Raw genomic sequence first — 19,975 nt, 5'->3', positions numbered from 1 at the left:
TCCGGCTCTGTCCAAAGCTGGCCACTCAGACTGCCAGTCCCGGAGCTTCCTGAGAGGGGCCGTGCCGCAGGCCAAGTTCAGCCACAGCCTATGCCCTACTCAGGGCCACCTGGTATGAGCCACAAAGCAATCCATAGATGGCTGCCACCTGTGCTGGGCTTGGAGGTGCCTTGAGAGGCTAAAACACAAACTGAGGCCAGCTACCACTAGTGCCAGGCTTGGGGCTGCTCAGCCAGAGGTAGGGGAAACACCAAAGGCAGATGCTGCTTGTTTGGCTTTTGTGAACCTTTGAGAGATTTTAGGAAAGTCCTTAGCATAACCTAAGATGAGCCTTTTGGGTGGAAAAGACACTGGAAGTGGTTTGGGGATGTCCGAAAGTTGGGTGCAGCAGGGTCTAAGGGAATCACCAGGGCAGGACAGCTGAACAGTGTTAGCCTTGTTGACAGTCACTCAAATATGGCAGCACCCGTGTCTGCATGCCAGGAGTGGGGAGGGCTCAACAACGAAACCATGGATTGTGCCAGCACCTCTGTCTGAGAGAAAGCTGCCCCTCTAGCCTTCTATCTGGAGCCAGACAATGCAGTTCCTCCCCATATGCTCCGACGTCTTTTGAGCTATTGCCCCAGTGCTAGAATTCATAGTGAGTGAGTCCATCAGCTAGTAAATCTGTGTGCAAGCCCTTGAAGAGGATAGCCTGGGACTCCAGTTGCCCTCTGTCTCACTCAGCCACAATCTCCACTGGTTTTCACAACCAGAAGTTATAGGGATTTCTCTCCCCAGGAGTGGAACTCTGGGCTAGGGATCCTGGTGTGGGGCTGGGATTTCTTGCTCCTCCAGGAGGACCTCTGCAGCCGAGATAGCCCTCCCAGTTTTTAATGGTTGCACACGGGTGTAGGACCAGCCCGTTCTGCATCTCTGCCCCTCCTACCAGTCTCGAGGTGGCTTCTTCTGTATTTCCTTAGAGGTAGTACTTTAGTTCATCTAGACTTCAGGCAATTCTCAATGATGATTGTTCTGTAGTTAGTTGTAATTTTGATGTGGTCATGAGAGGAGGTAAACACAGCTTTTACCTACTCTGCCATCTTCACCAGAAATCACCTATTTCTGGACTCTTGATTCTGTTCCATTGATCTATATGTCTATCCTTATCTCATTGACTCAGTGTTTTGGTTATGGTAGCTTTGTAGCAAGTTTGGAAATCAAAAGGTGTGAGTTATCCAACTTTGTTTGTTTTCAATATTATTTTGGCTATCCAGGGTTCCTTGCAAGTCCATATGAATTTTTTACATCAGCTTCTCCATTTTTGCAAAAGCCATTGGGGTTTTGATAGAGACAAATATATTTGTATATTACTTTGGGTAGTATTGGGTAACATCAAATATCAAATATTCCAATCCATGAACGTGGATGTCTTCATTTATTTAACTTTTTAATTTCAACAATGTTTTGAATAATAGTTTGTTCATTTACCAGGTGATGAATATTCAGATTATTTCCAGTTTTCATTGTAGAATTGTTACAACTCCATGGTTAAGTTCACACATTTTTTTGTAAAGTGCTCTTTCCGTTTTACCCATCTAAGTATAATTGGGCCATTTGTTTTCTTATTACTGATTTGTGAGAGTTCTTTTTATATTCTGGAATCAGTCTTTTATTAGATATATGTTTTTGCAAACATTTTCTTCAAGTCTGTGGCTTGTTTTCTCATTTTCTTTACAGTGTCTTTCAGACATTGTTTTTAATTTTGATCATGGTCAATTTATCAATTTATTCTTTTATGGCTTGTACTTTTTGTGTCCTATCTAAGAAATGTTTGCCAAATCCAATATCATATCGATTTTCTTCTGTGTTTTCGTCTAGAGGTTTTATAGTTTAAGGTTTTATATTTAGGTCTATGATCCATGTTTAGTTAATTTCTGTATACTGTGCAAAATATGGACTTTAGAACCTAAAGTAACATGTACCAATTTCTATTATATTTTGCTTCTTACTAGTTGCATCACATTAGGCAAAACAGTCAACATGAGCCTCAGTTTCCTCATTTAAAGCAAAGATAGTAACATTTACTTCTTTATCTGTGAGAATTGTTGTCAGGATGAAATTAAAATAAGTATAAAAATACTTCTAAAATCAGAGTATAATGTTAACTATTATTATTATTTATAGCTGACAGCAGCAAAAGAATGATAGTATAAGAATGTGTCATAATTGGGGGAAAGCCAGAACTCAAACAATTAGCTGCAGTAGATTGAGGTGTTTAAAAGCACTAGCTTTTAAATAGGCCTGTGTTTGAATTCCAGTTTTGCCACTTCCTAGCAGAAGAACCTCACACAAGGGACTGAGCTCTCTAATTCCCAGCTTTCTCACCTATGCAATGGGGAAGGAGTATAAACTCCATAATGTGGTTGGAGGATGAAGCGAGTTACAAGGAAAGTCTAGTAAACTACACAGAGTAGGGGATTAATAAATGGTATTTTTGAAAGAGGGAATATATATACTCTCTAAAAAAAATGATGTGGACTGTCATGGTTTATTGAAGTGCTATAACAGATGATAGCAAAGACCAAAGTGAAAAAGAATGAGTGTCCCTTGCATTATCCTGCCTCTGGGAAAGTACACGTATTGTTGGAACATCACTCTAATATCATTCCCTTTGCCAGCCTGTAGGATTTAGCTCAAGTGACATCTTTTAGGAAGCTATTACCACTTTCTTCTCAAATCTGCTCCATGTTCACACAGTACCTAGTGCATAACTTTCTCATAGCAGACTGCACCATATCATGATTATCTGTTTATTGGTTGGCCTTGCTGATTATACAGGAAGCTCCCTGAAGGAAGGGAGCTGTCTTTGAGTCTTTAGAATCCAGTATAATGTTTGGCACAGAGTAGGAGCTCAATAAACGTGTGTTTAATGAAAAGATGAGTATATACTATTAATTTCTAATGTGGGTATAAATAGCTTTCATCAACTGAACTTTTTTTGTATCGCATAATACTGATCTCTACTCTAAACAGACCAAGTATACTTATTCTTTATGTATTAGTGTTAGAATAGGGCCTAATTCTCTTAGGGGGTCCATGCCCATATAATAACATCCATCATCCAGCTTTAACTAGTTATATTGGGTGCAGATGAATATATGTAACATTTGTCCAGGAAAAATGACACAGACTCCTTTTTAAAGTTTTCTATAAAGTAATGCTGTTCAAAATAATTGGTTCTTCTGAACAAGTGTCATACTGACTGCATGGCAGGGTAAGTCCCATGGGTACTTGAGAAAAGTTATTTAATTAAACTTACAAGTGTTAAAATATTTAATAGCTCACATAATATGGAATTTTGTGAAAGGGGGAAATATCTACCCATAACACTTCAATTAAACTGTGACTGTATATCCTTAATTCAATGATCGGAATTTCTCAGCTGATGATCTCACATATTCGTAGCTACCTCATAATAAGCTGAAGCAACTGGTTAATTATGTGCCAGTGACAAAGAGGTGAGAGATTACTCAATGGATTACTCAGGACTGACACCTGTTAGATTTCCTGCTAGTGATGGATTGGGTCATGCCACATAGTCCACCGATCCCAAAAGGCCTGTTTTGGCTCTCCATAGGTTAATGGAAACTTATGGCACATAGGCAAGAGTGCTCATGGCCATAATTTCATGCCAGGAAATGTTGACTCATGGCATAAATGTGTTAAATGACCAAACACTGGAAAATGTGCAAGTTAGTTTAGGAATGAATGGCCAGAAGCTGAAAAAATCTATAAGCTTAAAAAAACCCAGTTGAGAAAAGTTGTTTGTGTCCGCGGGGATCCACCACTTTTATCTCACTTGGTTCTGATATTGTTCAACAGTCCCTATGGTATGACTAAGTGTCATAACTTCTGGCATTGAATCAGTCCTCCTGAAACATTCCTGTCCAGAGCTATCTGCATATGAGAAACAGAGAGAAGAGAAAAGAGAGAAACTCAGAAAACAGAAGAGAGTTAAAAAAAAAAAAAAGTGAGACAGCATGTGGCCATCAAGAGAAGTAATTAATAAAAGAGAGTAAGGGACACAGAGCTAAGCTACTAAGAAATGACCGTGGAAGCACCTTTTTACTCCACCTCCTTTCTCCCTCCTCTTGGTACCACTATTTAGTAATATTTATTGAGAACTTGCTTTGTACTAGTGTCTGTAGTCAATGTTTTCTGTTGTGTTCTCTCATTTCATTTTAATCACTAACCCTATGAGGTAGTTCAGTTGTTACCATTTACAGATGGGGCCCCTGGGGCTTTGAGCTGCCCTCTACTTGCTCAAAGGCACAGGGAGCCAAGGTTTGAACCTATGTCTGTCTGACTCTAAAGTCCAAGATCATAATCACAGCACATTATCAAAAGTCCAGGAATTATAAGCACAAATATGGGGAAAAAGTCATAGGATTGGTGTCAGAATGACCAAAAAAAGCATGATTTTATTGTGGAAATCAACTAGTAAACAACATACCTAATGTTGTTTAACTCATAAACACAAGTGATTATTGTCTTTCAAAGTACTTATCCTAGAAGGCCATATGTTTAAATCCATAATGATGCCAATGTCTTTTAGGGTTACCAGCTTTAAACTGCTTTTAGATTCAGCCTACTAGCCACATTAAAAGAGATAAATACAGACAGTTATATTTCTTTAGTTACATCTATAAAAATATTTGAGAAAATTGTCAAGATTAACAATTTTATTAATTCTATTGATAAGATTTAAGTCCAAACGACTTTGTTTCTAAAACATCAAATTCAAATTTCAAATTTCATGATCCAAATGATGATATGCTGAAGAACGCTTGTCAGGTTCTGAAAGAGATGTCCCTGCTTGTTGAAATAAGGGTGTAGCTTATCAAGAGACTGACTACTTTGAAAGAGACAGTCTTGGATTTATAATTTATATTCCTACGATCAATAAGTCACTGCTTTCTAGTTCCTACCTACCTAAAAAAAGAAAATGAGGAAAACACAATAGAAAATGCATAAGAGAAAAAAAAAAGAAAATATCCATCACCACCTGACCTTCCAGTGCTGAAATTAGATGTAAGTACACACCAAAAATTACTCTGATGAGAGAATAATGTCAGTATATGGGTGGTCTCGGATTCTTCTCTGTATACTCCTCCATCTCCCACCAAACAAAAACATCTAAAGGAAAATTCTGGCCTTAAACTCTTGCACATTTACTCTTTTCTCTTTTATTCCTTCTAATTTCTGGCAGTACTATGCCAACTGAGGTTATCAGTTGGGGAAGACAGGAGGAAGGTAAAATGGGGAAGCTACATTGAAAAGGGCACAGATTTACCTCTTGTCTAAGAGGGAAACATGAAAGGATAGAGTCAAAAGTGAAGAATGTGAATGGGAAGCTGAAGAGAGGAAAGGCATAAAAAGAGATCAGCCCACCTAGCTGATTGTCTGAGAAAAAAGTGTGTGGGGAATTAAGCGTTAAGGGTGCAAAGAGATTTGAGGGAGCTTCCAGAGTGGGATATATAGGAAATGAGGACAGAGACTTCAAAAAGTACTGCTGAGGATGATGAATTTGGGATATTCATGAACGTTCTAAAAGATACTAGTAAAGATTTGAATTACTTTATATTCCTTTTGGTTGGTGAATTTTGTTTCTTTGCAACACAAGACTGGGACATGAGGGGCTCTTGATTTATTGAGGTGATATTAGTATGACATTTATAGTAGGTGTTCTCAATGGGAAGCCTTTAGGTTTCTTCTAAATCCTCAGAATTGTATGCCATTTTGTATTTATGTGTACTTGTGTATTTTGAAATAATGAGAACCTTCATGATCATTGCTTTATCAGATTCATAAAGAGCTCATGATCCTTCTTGAAAAATATGAAAGGACTACCATTGGGGAAAGAGAAGGTACAGTCTCAGGGTAAAAGACTAAATGAAGACATGTAACTATAAAAGATAACTGTTTTCTGATTCTACCTCAAAAGCTTAATAAGCTAGTCCAAATCCATTTATTCTACCAAAGATTCCATTGTATTCAGTCACTACCTACCTCTCCCCGTTCCTGTCTCCCCAAAATTCCTCTCTTGATCTCTTTGGTATTTAAAAACACATTTGATACATTTTGAAAAATAAAGTAACCCATGAGTTATGTTAAATGAAGTGAAGTAAAGGACCCTTGATGGAGGCAATTAGCGTGAAAGTACTAAGCAACTCAGACCTTGACTATAGCTTGAAAAAGGCATCCTGATATCCTGAAACAAAGGGAAGCGCAGCCAATAGTAGTGGTTGAGAGCATTAAGGTTATCCAACTGATTAAATGTCCCCTGTCAAGGTACATGGAAAGGCATTTTCAGTTATTACTCTTCTGCTGAAAGAATCACTATATCATACTTGTTACAGAAACCTTAATTCAATGTATCACAGCCTAGGCATCAAGCTACATTAACTGGATAAACATTTAAATTACAGAGAGCAAATAGCTGCTAAAGGGAGGAGCCAAGAACCATGGCAAATCTGCCATTGCTTTGTTATGTTTGTTTGAGCCACGTCGTACTCAAGTGTTTTATTCAAACCCCAAATGGGTGGCACCGAGCTGCTCCCAAGTCTTCCAAACACACCCTCTTTCTTCATCTGCCTCTTTCCTCCTGTAAGAGCAGCACGCACAAGAATGCACCGTTATCTTACTCAAGATAGAAAATTCAATTTAATATTTTAGGAGAAGGCCTTCAGCAAATATTATCTTCTAGGGTTCTATGAGCAGAGTACTAGCCATGTTGCAGGTATTGTTTATATGCTTATTGAATAAATGAGTAACCAAATGAATAAATGAAAAAACATCTTTCACCCCCTGCTGCCAATGAGGCATCACCGGGCGTGGAAGAGCAACATCACGGAAACAAGAAACTGCCCACACACAAAATAATCCCTCACCTCTTTCAGATAGCAGTCACTTCCCTAGAGTGACTTAAGCTTTTAAGAGCTGATACTCTCCCCAGAAGTTTTTATGAGGGAGGTGGGAGATATTGTCTCATAGAATGGTAGGGAGATTATCCTGGATTATCTAGGTGAGGCCAGTGTAATCACAAGGGTCCTTAAAGAAAAAGTGAGGCAGGGGAAAAGCTCAGAGTGATGCAGTATGAGAAAGACTTGACCTGCTGTTGCTGGCTCTGAGGATAAAGGAAGGGGTCTCAAGCCAAGAATGTGGGCAGTTTCTAGACTACATCAAAGGCAAGAAAATGGATTCTCTCTTAGAGCCTACAGAAAGAAACACAGCCCTGCCAACACTTTGATTTTAGCCCAGTGAGACCTGTCGTGAACTCCTGACCTCCAGAACTATAAGATAATAAATTTATGTTGTTTTAAGCTACCAAACTTGTGGTAATAGGAAACAGAGTGGTGGTGAAAAGGAGTGCAGGACTTAAGAGTCAGGCAGGCTGGTTTTGTCACTACTAGGCATGGGACCTTTGGAAATTTGATTTCATGTCTTTGAGGCTTTGTTTTTCATGTTGCTGTAGTGGGTTAAAACCAGCCACCTCTAAGGCTGCTTTTGATATGAAGTGAGATCACATCTTTGAATTGGCAGCTCCAGGCTGCCACACTGGGTGCCCATCGTTGCGATGACCCTTTCTCCTCTTCTTCCGATCCACCAGTCACTGGGTGCCAACATGCAGTATAGGGGTCCCCAAAAAAGAGAAACAAAATGAATGGAGATAAAAAGTCAAGTCTGAGAGGTCTCTGCTGGGGAATCCACACCACCCACTGCCTGGGGCAGGGGACACCAGTTCTTTGGGCTATCTAGGATTTCATAAAATGAGGATTAAAGGGGCTCTATCACTTTTTTGACAGAGAGAGAGAAAAAAAGAAACAGGGTAGAGTGTGAACAATAGGAGAAGATTTGGGTGGAGCAGGAGAGGGGGCTGAAACAAGGGAACATAGAATGGGAAAAAGTATGGGTAGGATTTCCCCTGCAAAGGGACTGTAGCTCTAATTAGACATAAGGGCAATGGCAAAATCAGTTGTTTGTTCCTCTTTTTTTTTTTTTTTTTTTTTGGTCAGAGTTTCTACACCATCCTTCCCTTCAGTTTAAGCACTATATGAGAACCTATTCATACACAAACATTTATGAATTCATCAAGATAGATCATGTGTCCTGGGATGGCGAGGGAAGAGGGGTGCAAGCATTTATGTCAGATTTCAAAGGTTAAGCTGGACCTTTTAAAAATATTGGAGAAATGTTCTCTTGGGACTAATAATTGAAAACTAGTAAAATGCTATTAACTCTCTGAAATTGTCATTAATTATCTCTTTTTCTAAGGTAATATGGGAGATCTATCTATCACCTATCTGTCATCTATCTATCTCACAAAGTACGTAATATCTCTGCCATTAACAACAATGCTGTGTTCTATAGAATGATACTCAAAGTACTAGAGAAGAAGTACGCGAATAGTGGAAAATACAAAGTTCTAAGGTTAAATGACAACTTATTTCCATTTAGGCTTTGCAACCAATGTAGATTTCATAACTATAGAGCTATAAATGTACTGGAATAATTTCAACAGAGAAACAACCAAATTGTAATAAAAATCATTGCTAGGGTTTAGATGTACTTTGTGTTCAAAAATTTTTTATTACATTTTGTGATATTGCACAACTTTGAATAGGTCATTTTGTAGTCAGGTCAAATCTATTTCTACAACACATTCAATTTTAAGAAATAAGTAGATTTTAAACCATCTTTTTGCTTTATTAATAAATTATTTTAAGAAAGTCACAAGGAAAACTCAAAAACCATTGTTTTTTTAAAGGAATATTTATAAATTGCAAAGTGACTTGCTGTGCAATATATCTAGCTTAAAATTATATCAAGAAGATTATTTTCCTATCTTCTTTTGCAGGTCAACCTAAAATTGAGTTAACTATATCACTTAAAGACACTAGCTATTAAGGTTTTTCAATACTTTTAAAAGGAAAAAGTAGTCTTCTAAAATGACCATGACATGTTTAAGTAAATATTTTCCCCAAAGTTTCACTGTATAATTTAACTTGAGAAGATAAGAGTAAACACATAGAGCAGTTTTAGGAAGAAGTAATTTACAATTTCCCCATTTCCTCTGATTTTGGAAAGCCCTTTAAAATATACAAAATCTGCGGCGATTTCTCACAACACCACCTTTTCTAAAGTTTTCACAACTCAGATAACCAACAGTGCTGATAAATCAGTTCATCAATGGGCTCAGAAATCTTAGGAAAAAAGAGACAACTCTTCTTCTTTTTCCTTCTGCCATTTGCTTCATTGTCCCCAAGAGACTTCACAACAGAGTTTACAGATCAAAAAATTTTTTCTAGGAATACTGACAAACTTACTGGAATATGCAGAGACTTTCAGAAAAGTCAACATTTACTTAAAGACCTTTAAATTTGAACTAGTAGAGCAATGAGCAGGTTTACCTAACCCCGAGAAACAGCTCAACTAGCTGATCTATGCAGGTATTCATCTTTCTTCCCCAAAGAGCTCTGCTGGCAGCAGTCAAAACCAAAGTGGGAACTTAATAAAAATGAAAACTGTGGTAGCAAAATAGTCTTACAAGGTTAATTTGACATATTGCAAAAATTTGGGAGGTTATAGTGGTTTATATATAGCCACAGTACTGATTTAGAGAAACCCCTGAGAAATAGTTGCATTTTGATATATAACCTGCCTGCTTGCATAGGCAACCCCAGATTTTCAGGGTGTATAAGTTTTGAGACGGTAGAATTTAAACATCACATTGGAGAAAATGGTATGCATTTCTTATTGAGAAATAACAGGGTAATAAAACCTGTAGAAGTTTACACTTCCACATTAGGCAAAGGATGAGAAAGAAAAAAAAAATCCGTTCTGCTTACCTATTAAGAAAATGTGCTCATACTACTGGATTCTCTGATTACCTGTGAATATCTCCATTTCTGACATTGGGTAGCAACTGGCTGAGGCAAACCCGGCAAAATGGTTTCCAGCTGCTGGAAGATTAACTGTTGCACATCCTCAACGCTGTGTTCCAAGTGTGTCACTCCAAAGGGGACAGTGGTGTGAATCACAAGAGAAGGCCCGATTTCTGATGACGCTAGTGTAAAAGAAACATAAAGATATGTTTCAACCCAGATTTAAGCATTGATCACAATAACCAGACAATAACTGTAGGGAAAACAGATTCAAATCTTTGAAGCATAAAACGAGGCTATTTCTGAAATTCAAAATCAAGTTTCTCTAAAGAGGAGAAAAAAATCATGATGCATTTTAGAGAACAAGTTTTCAGGTCTCGCTAAAGAACCAGAAGAAAGGGTAAGAAGAACACCTAATAGGTATGGCCTTGGATATAATTAAATTTATTGGTATATTCATCTTCTCTCATCCACTAAATTATAAACTCTTCAGGGCAGGAGCCAATTCTTACACATAGCCTATATTTTCCTTAAATTCTAAGGACAAAGTAGATATCCAAGAAATAATTATTAATTTTTGGTTAAATGGATTACAAAATATTTTGTTGAAATTATTAAATGCCAGAATAAAATATCTTTGCCACTTTTGAAAAACTAAATCAAGCTTCTGTCTAAGAAACAGGTTTGACTTCATAACATTCACCTTTATCTTTCAAACAGCATGAAAAATAAAAGTCTGACTCATTTATAACATGGAGCTAGTTTCCTTTTTTGTTTGCCATTACATTTCACAATTACAAATAATGAGTGTCTGCTTTGTATCTTTCACTTGTTAGTGAAATATAGGAACGTTGAATAAAGTTTGAACTTGAAAGCAACATTACTGAGGCACTAGAAAATACAGTCTTGGAAGGAATGTTAACAAGGCTTTGCCTGTTATTATTATTTGTTTAAATCATGCAGAGGAGAAAGTTGAGGGGAAACAATAATAGATCTGAAATGTATGAAATAATAATATGAAAGTTGGTGTTCTCTGTTGCAGAGAGAATATTAAAGCATGTAAGGTAATGACAGGGGTTGGCACGTCTGATTCTGAAAATTGTTAATTAGGGATTCTAAAGACAATGATCTAATTGAGGTAGGTTTGTACAATTTTACATAGAAAAAAAAGGCTGAACAACATAAGCCACGTACTTGCTATGTGCCCACTTAACCTCTTTACATTTCAGGTGTGTTTTTTGTTGTTGTTTTTTTGGTTTTCTGTTGTTTCATATAAAATCAGAATGTTAGTACCAATCACATAGGTCTGTGGTGGGGTTTAAATAACATCATGTACTTGAAATGCTCAGTACAGAGTAGGTGCTTCATAAATGTAAGCTATGGAAATAGAAGCAATAAATCAGATACTCGTATATACAAAGGAAAAGTTCCCGTGGAATTGCACAAATGATAGGTGTCATTTTTTTGTAAAATACTTCATTTTTCCTTTGCTCTTTGCTCTCTCGATTAAAAATTGAACAGGGTAGAGCATCCCAAAATGCTATATGCATTTTAAAATGAAGTAAGTGCTTCCAAACATTTTTATACATATGAGGTGGAAGGTTTGACTTCGAGATATGTGCCGTAAATGCAAAGGTAAGGAGATTGCACACTGTTTTCTCCTCACTGTAGTTGGAACAACTTGGAAGAGGAAATAAAGGGACCATCTCTTTGAACATTCAATGTTTAACCCATCAGTGTAGATGTCACAGGTACCACACAGAGGGAAGGACCAAGCAATGCAAAATCTCAAATTCCTTCCCTGAATCCCAGCACAGTGAGAAACCTATTGCATATCGCTGCAGGGAGTTAGTTATGTTATCAGTTAATAAACTCAGGAGGCTTGTTCACAGCGAGGGGGTGTCAATGCCACCCCTCTTCCATGGGGTACCAAGTCTTCTCAGAAACAGAGAAAGCTACCGGGACAGCGTTCTGCGGCAGGAGAGCTGGGGTTCTGAATCCACTTATCTATGGCAGGCTTCAAAGGAAAATGAATGCTAGCTGCGTGCTGAAAATTGGGAGGTTGCACTGACCCAGCCATTTGTTTTAGGGGGAACTTGTAAAATTACTAAGGGCAGTGATGGTGCGTTGCCCGGTTTCTCTCATTTACATTAGCCATCCACTCCAAAGAGAGCAATAAAAAAGGAAATTTAAGATCCAAAATGAAACAGTTCTTGCATAACAATGAGAGAACAATCTGGCTACTTGTTTTTATTGGAATCAAACAAATTTTTTTGAGAATTTAGATAAAAATTTGAATAGCTGCAACCTAAAACAATACTTTTTAAGGGAAAGCTCCACTACCCCCCAAATTAAAGAGTATTTTTAGATGCTAAAGTTCAAACACACAACCAGCCAACGAGAGTTTAAACGTGACCAAGGTTTGGAAATAGAGCATTATAAAAAGCCACAAATATGTTAATAGGATTCAGAGCGTAAATTTAGTGTAATCATTATTCCTTGGTCACTGAGAAGGTAATGATATCTTCTTTTTTTTCTTTTTTTGCTCAGTTTAACAAGCTTAGCACTTTGCTTTTGGCATTTTAAATGTAAAGTTCATAGCAAGTTGACAACTATTTCTGTATGTAGGGAGGTCAGTGGCTTTAGTCCGTAGATAAGTATTTTTAACCCTTGCGTCCTTAATAGGCTGGCAGTGTTAGACAACCATTGCTCAGGCTGCTTTCTTTCACGAACTAAAAGGGATGACCTTCTAAGGCTGTCACGAGGAGTAAATGGGTTAGAACACATCACATAAAAGCCTTTCTTCCAATATAAAGTGGTACACAAACGTAAGCATTCATAGATAACATTCCTTTTTTAACTTCTATGCTGTAGTAAGAGCAACTTAAGAGAGTTGACTCTTCTCAAAAATTGATTATTATATCAGCACCCCAGGGACAGTGGCAGGCTCTTCCTGGGTATAGGAACAGAAGTTTTTTGCTTTTTTTTTGCTTTTTTTTATTGTGGTGCATATACATAACACAAAATTGATAACTTTAACCTGTTTTAAGTGTACAGTTCTCTGTCCTTAAGGACATTCACATTGTCCTGCGACCATCACCGCCATCCAGAACTTGATCTTCCCAAACTGAAACTCTGTACCCGTTAAACACTAACTCCTCACCTCCCCCTTCCCCCAGCCCCTGGCACCCACCATTCTATTTCTGTCTCTATGAATCTGACTATTCCAGATACCTCATATAAGTGGAATTATATAATATTTGTTCTTTCATGACTGGCTTATTTCACTTAGCACGATGTCTTCAAGATTCATCCATGTTGTAGCATGGGTCTATTTTCTTCCTTTTAAAGGCCGCTGAATATTGTATGCATATACCACATCTTGTTTATGCATTCAGCTGTGGAAGCACCTTAGATTGCTTCTACCTGTTGGCGATGTGAATAATGCTACTATGAACATGGGAGTACAAATATCTGCTCGAGTCCCTGCTTTCACTTCTTTTGGGTATATACTTGGAAGTGGAATTGATGGATCAAACGGGAATTCTATGTTGAAGTTTTTGAGGAATCACCATATCATTTCCCACAGTGGTTGCATCATTTTTTTCTTCCAACCAACAAAGCACAAAAGTTCTAATTTCTCTACATCCTTGTCAACACTTGTTATTTGTTTTATTTTTATTTATATTTTTTATAATAGCCATCCTAATGGGTATGAAGTGGGAACAGAGTTTTTAGCCTACAATTTGGGTGGGGGTCAGGACACTGAAAGTTGATCGTCGCAATAGCAGCGGCCCTGGCTGTCGCAGCAGCATTATCATCTCTGTTAATAGAACACTGAGATATAGAAGCCTCTCACACGAAGTACACTCAAAACTAGTTACCTATGCTCCAAACAGAAACTGAAATTTGTTTTGAAATAAGTACTGCAGCTGCCTTAGAGCCATGAACATATCAGTCATAATAAACATTAACAGATTAAACTTGCTTGTGTGTGTTACGTGTCATTGAGCCAGCTCTGACTCCTGGTACCCCTATGAATGAGTGATGTCCACAGTGCCCTGCCCTCTACAGCCCTGCTCAGCTCCTGTAGACTCATGCCTAGGGCTTTTTTTATGGAGTCAGACCATCTCATAGGTATTTGGTTTCCCTCTTTTCCTGCTGCCTGCCTTCTATTTTTCCCAGCATTGTTATGTTTTACAAAGAACCCTGCCTTCTCACGATGTACTCCAAGTAAGACAGCTTTAGTTTTGTCATTTGTGTCTCCAGTGATATTTCAGGTTTAATTTGCTCTAGAACCCACTTGTTCATCTACACCATATTTCAAGTTTGGAAATGTGGCATTTTTTTTTTTTTCCTATTGGCCTTCTTCACTGTCCAGCTTTCATATCTGTACATAGTAACTGAGAATATGTGGGTGTGGATTATTTTATCCCTGGTTTCTAATGATACATTTTTGCTCTTGGTAATCTTTTCTAATTCTTCCATTGCTGCCCTTCTGAGTTCCAGCCTTTTCCTATTTCCTTGGCTACAGTCTCCATTTCAGTTGATGACTAAACTTGCTTAATTAAAGACAAATATTGTCATATTGGGTCAAGAAAATAACATCTAGATATATGCTGTTTATAATAAAATACATTTTTTAAAAAAATCCTAACTCAATTATATTGAGTCAGAGAATGTGGTCTGTATGATAATAATTTAAGATTTGTTGAATGGTTTCATACATAGTCAGTTTTCATAAGGGTTACATGTGCACTTGAATAGAATTTTCTAGATGTTGATTTAATATTTTAATAAATCCATTTGAATAATCATATTAGTTGTCTGGTTCTAAATCAACTAAATTCTTATGAATTTTTTTGTGTGATCAATAACTGAAACAATATTAAAAATCTCTCCCGGTGATGACAAATTTGCCAAGTTGTCCTTTCAGTTCTTAAATTTTTTGCTTTCTATTGAAACTAAGTTACTAGTTTCCTGCTATTCCCCGACACCTTTTAACAATATATTTTGAACATCTTTCATTTATAAATGCCTTTAATCTTAAAGTTTTTTTCTGCTTTCTGTTTGTTCTTTTTCAATATTTCTTTGTTTCTTTTTAATAATGTTTGCCTTCTTTTTGATTAAAACTCTTTTACCCCATATTTCATTCTTCTTTACTAGTTTGGAAGTTATATAGTTTATTTCTATTTCTAGGGCTACCTATAAATTTAAGCACCCATGTTAAGGTCAAAGTTAATATCTTTATCCTTCTCCTGCATAATTTAAAATTATTTTAACTCTGATTTTATATGTTTTTTGTTGTCCAGGATCTAGCTCTTTAATTTTGTTTACTATTTATCCACAGCTTCCTTTGTGGATCTCACATCTTCTTTCTAGGGTCATTTTCCTTTTCCTAAAGTATCTTCTTTTGAAGTTCCTTAATGAGGTTCTGTTGAAGGTAAACTCAGTTTTTGTTTTTCTAAAAATGTTTTTATTTCATCCTCATCTGTGAAAGATAATTTTCGATGGTATATGATAATAGATTGAAAATATTTTTTTCTCAGCATTTTAAGGAAATTATTCCAACATAGGTTAGCTTTTACTGATGCCATTTAGAAACCAACTCTTGATTTGATTGTGGGTCCCTTTGCAGGTAATTTTTCTTTTATATCTGAATGCTTTTATTGTTTTCTCTTTGCCTGTGGTGTTCTGCAGTTTTACTTCCCTATCTTGAGGTTTGAGTTTCTTTTTTGTTTTACCTTCTTTGATTTCATTGGGTTTTTCTGAACCTGAAGACTCATTTTTGTCATTAACTTTAGAAATTGTTCAACCATTAGTTCTCCCCATTCTCTCTATTCTGTTTTCAGGGAACTCTAATTAGAGAAACAATAGATAGATATTCTCATTCTATCTTCATCTATCTTGATCTTTTAAAAATATTTTCCATCTCTGTCTCTGCATGCTAGCTTTCATTCATAATTTCTTCTGATTTATCTTGCAGTTCATCGTTCCCCCTACATTTGTGTTTATTTAATATGTCCTTTGAATTTCAAGTTTAAATTAGTTTCCTCTTCATTCATAAAAGTTGTATTTTTCAAATCTGCGTGATCAATTTCTCCTTAGTCACACTGACATTTTTTATTTTTTATTTCTTTAAACATGCTTAATATATTATATTGTGGGTTTGGTTGTTCCCAAAGCTGCAGTCTTTCTTTATGAGTTTGATTCTGCTTTTCTTGTTGTTTCAGATGGCTGTTGCTCACAATGGTATGTTTCCTTGTGTATTTTGTGATTTTTTTTTTTCCTGTTGTGAGCCCATGTACCTGTTGAGACTAACATTCCTAGGAATTTTATCTGAGAACATCTTTGAGGCCTAAGTTTAAAGAGCGTTCCTTTGGAGATTTACTTTCATTTTTGCCAGATGCCTTTGGAACAATACTGCCCAACAGGACTTTAACTAGATTTTTAGAATACACTGACAGAATGAATTCTGGAACCAAATCTGACTGAGGATGGATATGTGGTTTGGCATCTCAAGAGACATTTTATTTCTTTTTTGTTTTTTTCCAGTCCAGTCAAGTCACCCCCATTTTCTTCCTCTGCCAGATAGGATATATCAGAGAAGCTCTTCAAAGCCATAAAAGTGTACATGGCTATGCTGATAAACTTTTAATTCTTAAAGAAATAGGATGATTTTTCTTGGAAAATAAAAGTTATCAAAATTAACAACATGAAAGACATCAGTATAAACCATAACTCATAAAAGAAATAAAAAAACAAAGTCAATAACTTGGAAAAAAAAGACTTCAGAACCTGGTTGCTTCACTTGTGATTTGTTTAAAATTGTCAAGTTAGTTTAATGTTAATTGCAGACATATGCATCGTATTTACACATATAAACACATAATCAAACTACAGATCATTCTTCTATGAAGTAATAGATACATTTTCCATATTAATAGGTACAATTAAGAAAAATATACATTTAAAAAGCATCCATTAATATTTAATATCAATTCATGGGAATAAAGATACAATATGAAAAAAGGTGACTTTCTCTTAATGAGAGACTATCTTTCTTAAGCTGATGGTTTATATCATTCTTTACAATGAAATAATATAGATTTTCACAGTAAAATCAGTATGAACCAAGGATACTTAGTAATACCAATGGTGTTTAACATTGCTCTAGCCTGGGCATTAAGATAAAAAAATAGAAATAAAGTTTATAACTGCTAGGAAGAAGGAAAATCATATGATTGAAAACAATAGTGGACCAACATAGAATCCATCAAATTAGTTTAAAATTTTTTATTTTAAATGGATATTCCTATATACCAGTGATAGCTAGTAAGAAAAAAATTGTAATTCTACAAGAGTTTCATGGAATTTGAAAAAAATGATTCTAAAGGAAAAATAAGACAAAGAGAATATTTAATTTTTTTTTTGAAAAGTCAGTAAGTCAAGACTTGCTTTGCCATGTATTTAAATGCATTATAAACCCACAGCAATTAATAAAGCTTAGTACTGGTTGATAATAATAGTTAATGAATCAGAATAGACATCACTGGAAAAAATCCTAAAATATATTAAGTATTTAATATAGGACAATAAACTTAAGCAGTGGAGGAGGATCCAATTTTTTATATTGTCCTAGAAAACTGGATATATAGAAAAAATGAACAGAATATTCCCCTCCCTCTTCTGACACAAATTTGTCACCATTTCTGATTTCCTACTTCTGTAGCTATGAGAAATATACATTCTTTGGTCACACAACAAGCTCAAACTCAATGGGACACTCTTACTCACATGCAAAGACCTGAGAGAACTTTTCTATCTGATAAACTTCATTTTTGGCAGAAGTTGGGTCATCAAGTTGGACAGAATTTGGGTCTAGGCTGAGAGCATCAGGAAATGGGTGAAAATGATTCTTCAATTACTGATTCAATCAAATGAGCATGTGAGTGTCTAGTGCAGTGCTTGGTACCATGAGAAACTCGACTGAGGCTTTTCAGAAGTGTACATCTCAGTGGGAGAGATGACACACAGGCAAAACAGTTAGAGAACCATTAACGACTAAATGGTATGGTATTGCCAGCATGTGAAAATGAAGTTTAGGAAACGGATTCATGTGAAGAGAGGAAATGGACGAGGAGTTGAGAGCCTCGTAGTTTGGGAGTAATCACAGTCGTCTCTCTTTCTTCCTTCCTCCTGGCAACAGAAATTGATGGTAAGTTTCCCAATTCGTACTCCACGTGGAATTGGCTCAACTATCCTTGTCCTCTAGCCATGAAAGCTCTTATTACAATTTAGGTCTCTTTTATGTCTCCAGGGTTCAGCAGCAAATGTAATGGAGAATAAGTCAATCACATCAGTAAATCCAGCAAAAAAAACTAACTTACTCTAAGTGCAAGAATAGCAGGGAAAAGGAAAGGAAGAAGAGTGGGGCGGGGAAAGGGACACTGAGATGGAAACATCCATTCTCCTGATGCCTCTCTCTCCCCTTCCTGGTCTCCATAGCAGAGCCAATCCAAACAAGCATATAGCACTCTGCCATTTGGCATTCCTCCTCCTTGGCAGCGTGTCTGCTGTCCTGTGTGTCTATTGCTGGCCCAGATTCAGGAACCAGGCCTCCCTATTCAGAGGGACCACCTGCAGGTTTTATTTGCTTTTTAATATGTCAAACTTATTTCTTACGAATAGGTTACAGAGGCCAAAATTCATCTACAAGAGCCTGACTGGTATCATGGGCAACTGCATTACTTCCAATTTTCTCTATAGCAATGACTTTTGTAGTAAGTATTTATAGTCATTCAACACAATTTTATGGTTTTAACTGAAGAGTAAGACTCTAGAAATGTAAACTTCTGAAATGAAAGATGAGCCAGACACAGAGAAAAGAGCTTTTTACTCATAGTTCTCCCCTTATTTCATTTTTATCCTATCATCTTTGAGGAGAAATAGATGTTGTGTTTTCTTCTTTATTACTTCCCTGGAGGTAGGGGACTCTGTTAATTGATAATAGCAGTTGCTTTAAATAGCCAATGAAAATCACTGAAGAGGTTTGAATGGACAGTCTCATTTGGGAGATAACAATATCTAGAGAACTGATAGGAGAGGGTAACTGGCCTGAAAAAGATTCAGAAAGAGAAATGGAGAAATTGTATTCTTGTCAGCAACTAGATACTAAAATTGCCTAACAATCTCCTGCTTCCCCTTTTAAAGGTAAAATACCTATTAAACAGGAGAAAATGATAGAGGTAAAATGGTGCTCTCTTAAAAGACAAGAAATATAACTCAAGTGTCTTTTTCTTCCTTTCTGTTGAAGGTAGTACCTAACTCTTCTGAGAAAACTATGATATGCCACCTAAGATTTACAGAAAATTCTGGATTTACAGAAAATTTTCCTTAAGAAACAAGAAATACTTTGTTTAGTATGGATGAATCAGATCCCTTTCTACATCTTGATTGCACAGTCAATTTTTGAGGGACACCAACTGAGCTTTGGATGTCAAGTCAGAAATTCTGTTTCCCTCCTCCCTGGCTGTATGACTTTAGGTCAATCAAAACGTCTCTGTGATTCTTTAGGTCAGTGCTGTCCACAGGGTGACCCATGCCCTATTAATAGCTATTAGGGAAAATAGCAACATTGAAATTCTTTGGACAAATATATTTTTGAAATGCTGATTAAAAAATAAATAAATATGGCTTCTCAGAATCCCTAATATGATTATGCACTCTCAGTATGATTCTTTAAAGGAAAGATAGTGTGAAATTATTTTTGGTATTTTAAAACTACTTTTATTTAAATTACAAAATTATTTTTAAAAAGGATACTCAAACACTTTGAAAGGGTATAAAGTGAAAAATAAATAAAGTATTGCTTCTATCTCAGACGTGGAAGTCCCACTCCCCAAAGTTATGATTGTTAACAGTTTCCTATGTACCCTCCCAGAAATTTTCTACACATGAGCCTGCATACCTACTTCCCTCTTTAAAATGGAAATATACTCTTACTATATCTATTGTTCTTTAAGTTGCTTTTGTTCATTTAACATATC

The 19,975-nt window shown here is 36.4% G+C and overlaps 1 protein-coding gene across 1 annotated transcript in view; it reads right to left on the bottom strand.

Moving 5' to 3' along the window:
- RNLS (renalase, FAD dependent amine oxidase) overlaps window positions 1–19,975 on the bottom strand; it is a 260,375-nt gene that overhangs the window by 17,969 nt on the left and 222,431 nt on the right. Inside the window, 1 exon segment of the mRNA XM_033131183.1 lies at window positions 9,933–10,108. Coding sequence (XP_032987074.1) covers window positions 9,933–10,108 — 176 coding nt within the window.

The sequence above is a fragment of the Rhinolophus ferrumequinum genome, chromosome 16, assembly GCF_004115265.2.
Source record: "Rhinolophus ferrumequinum isolate MPI-CBG mRhiFer1 chromosome 16, mRhiFer1_v1.p, whole genome shotgun sequence".
NCBI lineage: Eukaryota > Metazoa > Chordata > Mammalia > Chiroptera > Rhinolophidae > Rhinolophus > Rhinolophus ferrumequinum.
The sequence above is the reverse complement of the archived record's forward strand: the minus strand, read 5'-3'. Positions and strand labels throughout refer to the sequence as shown.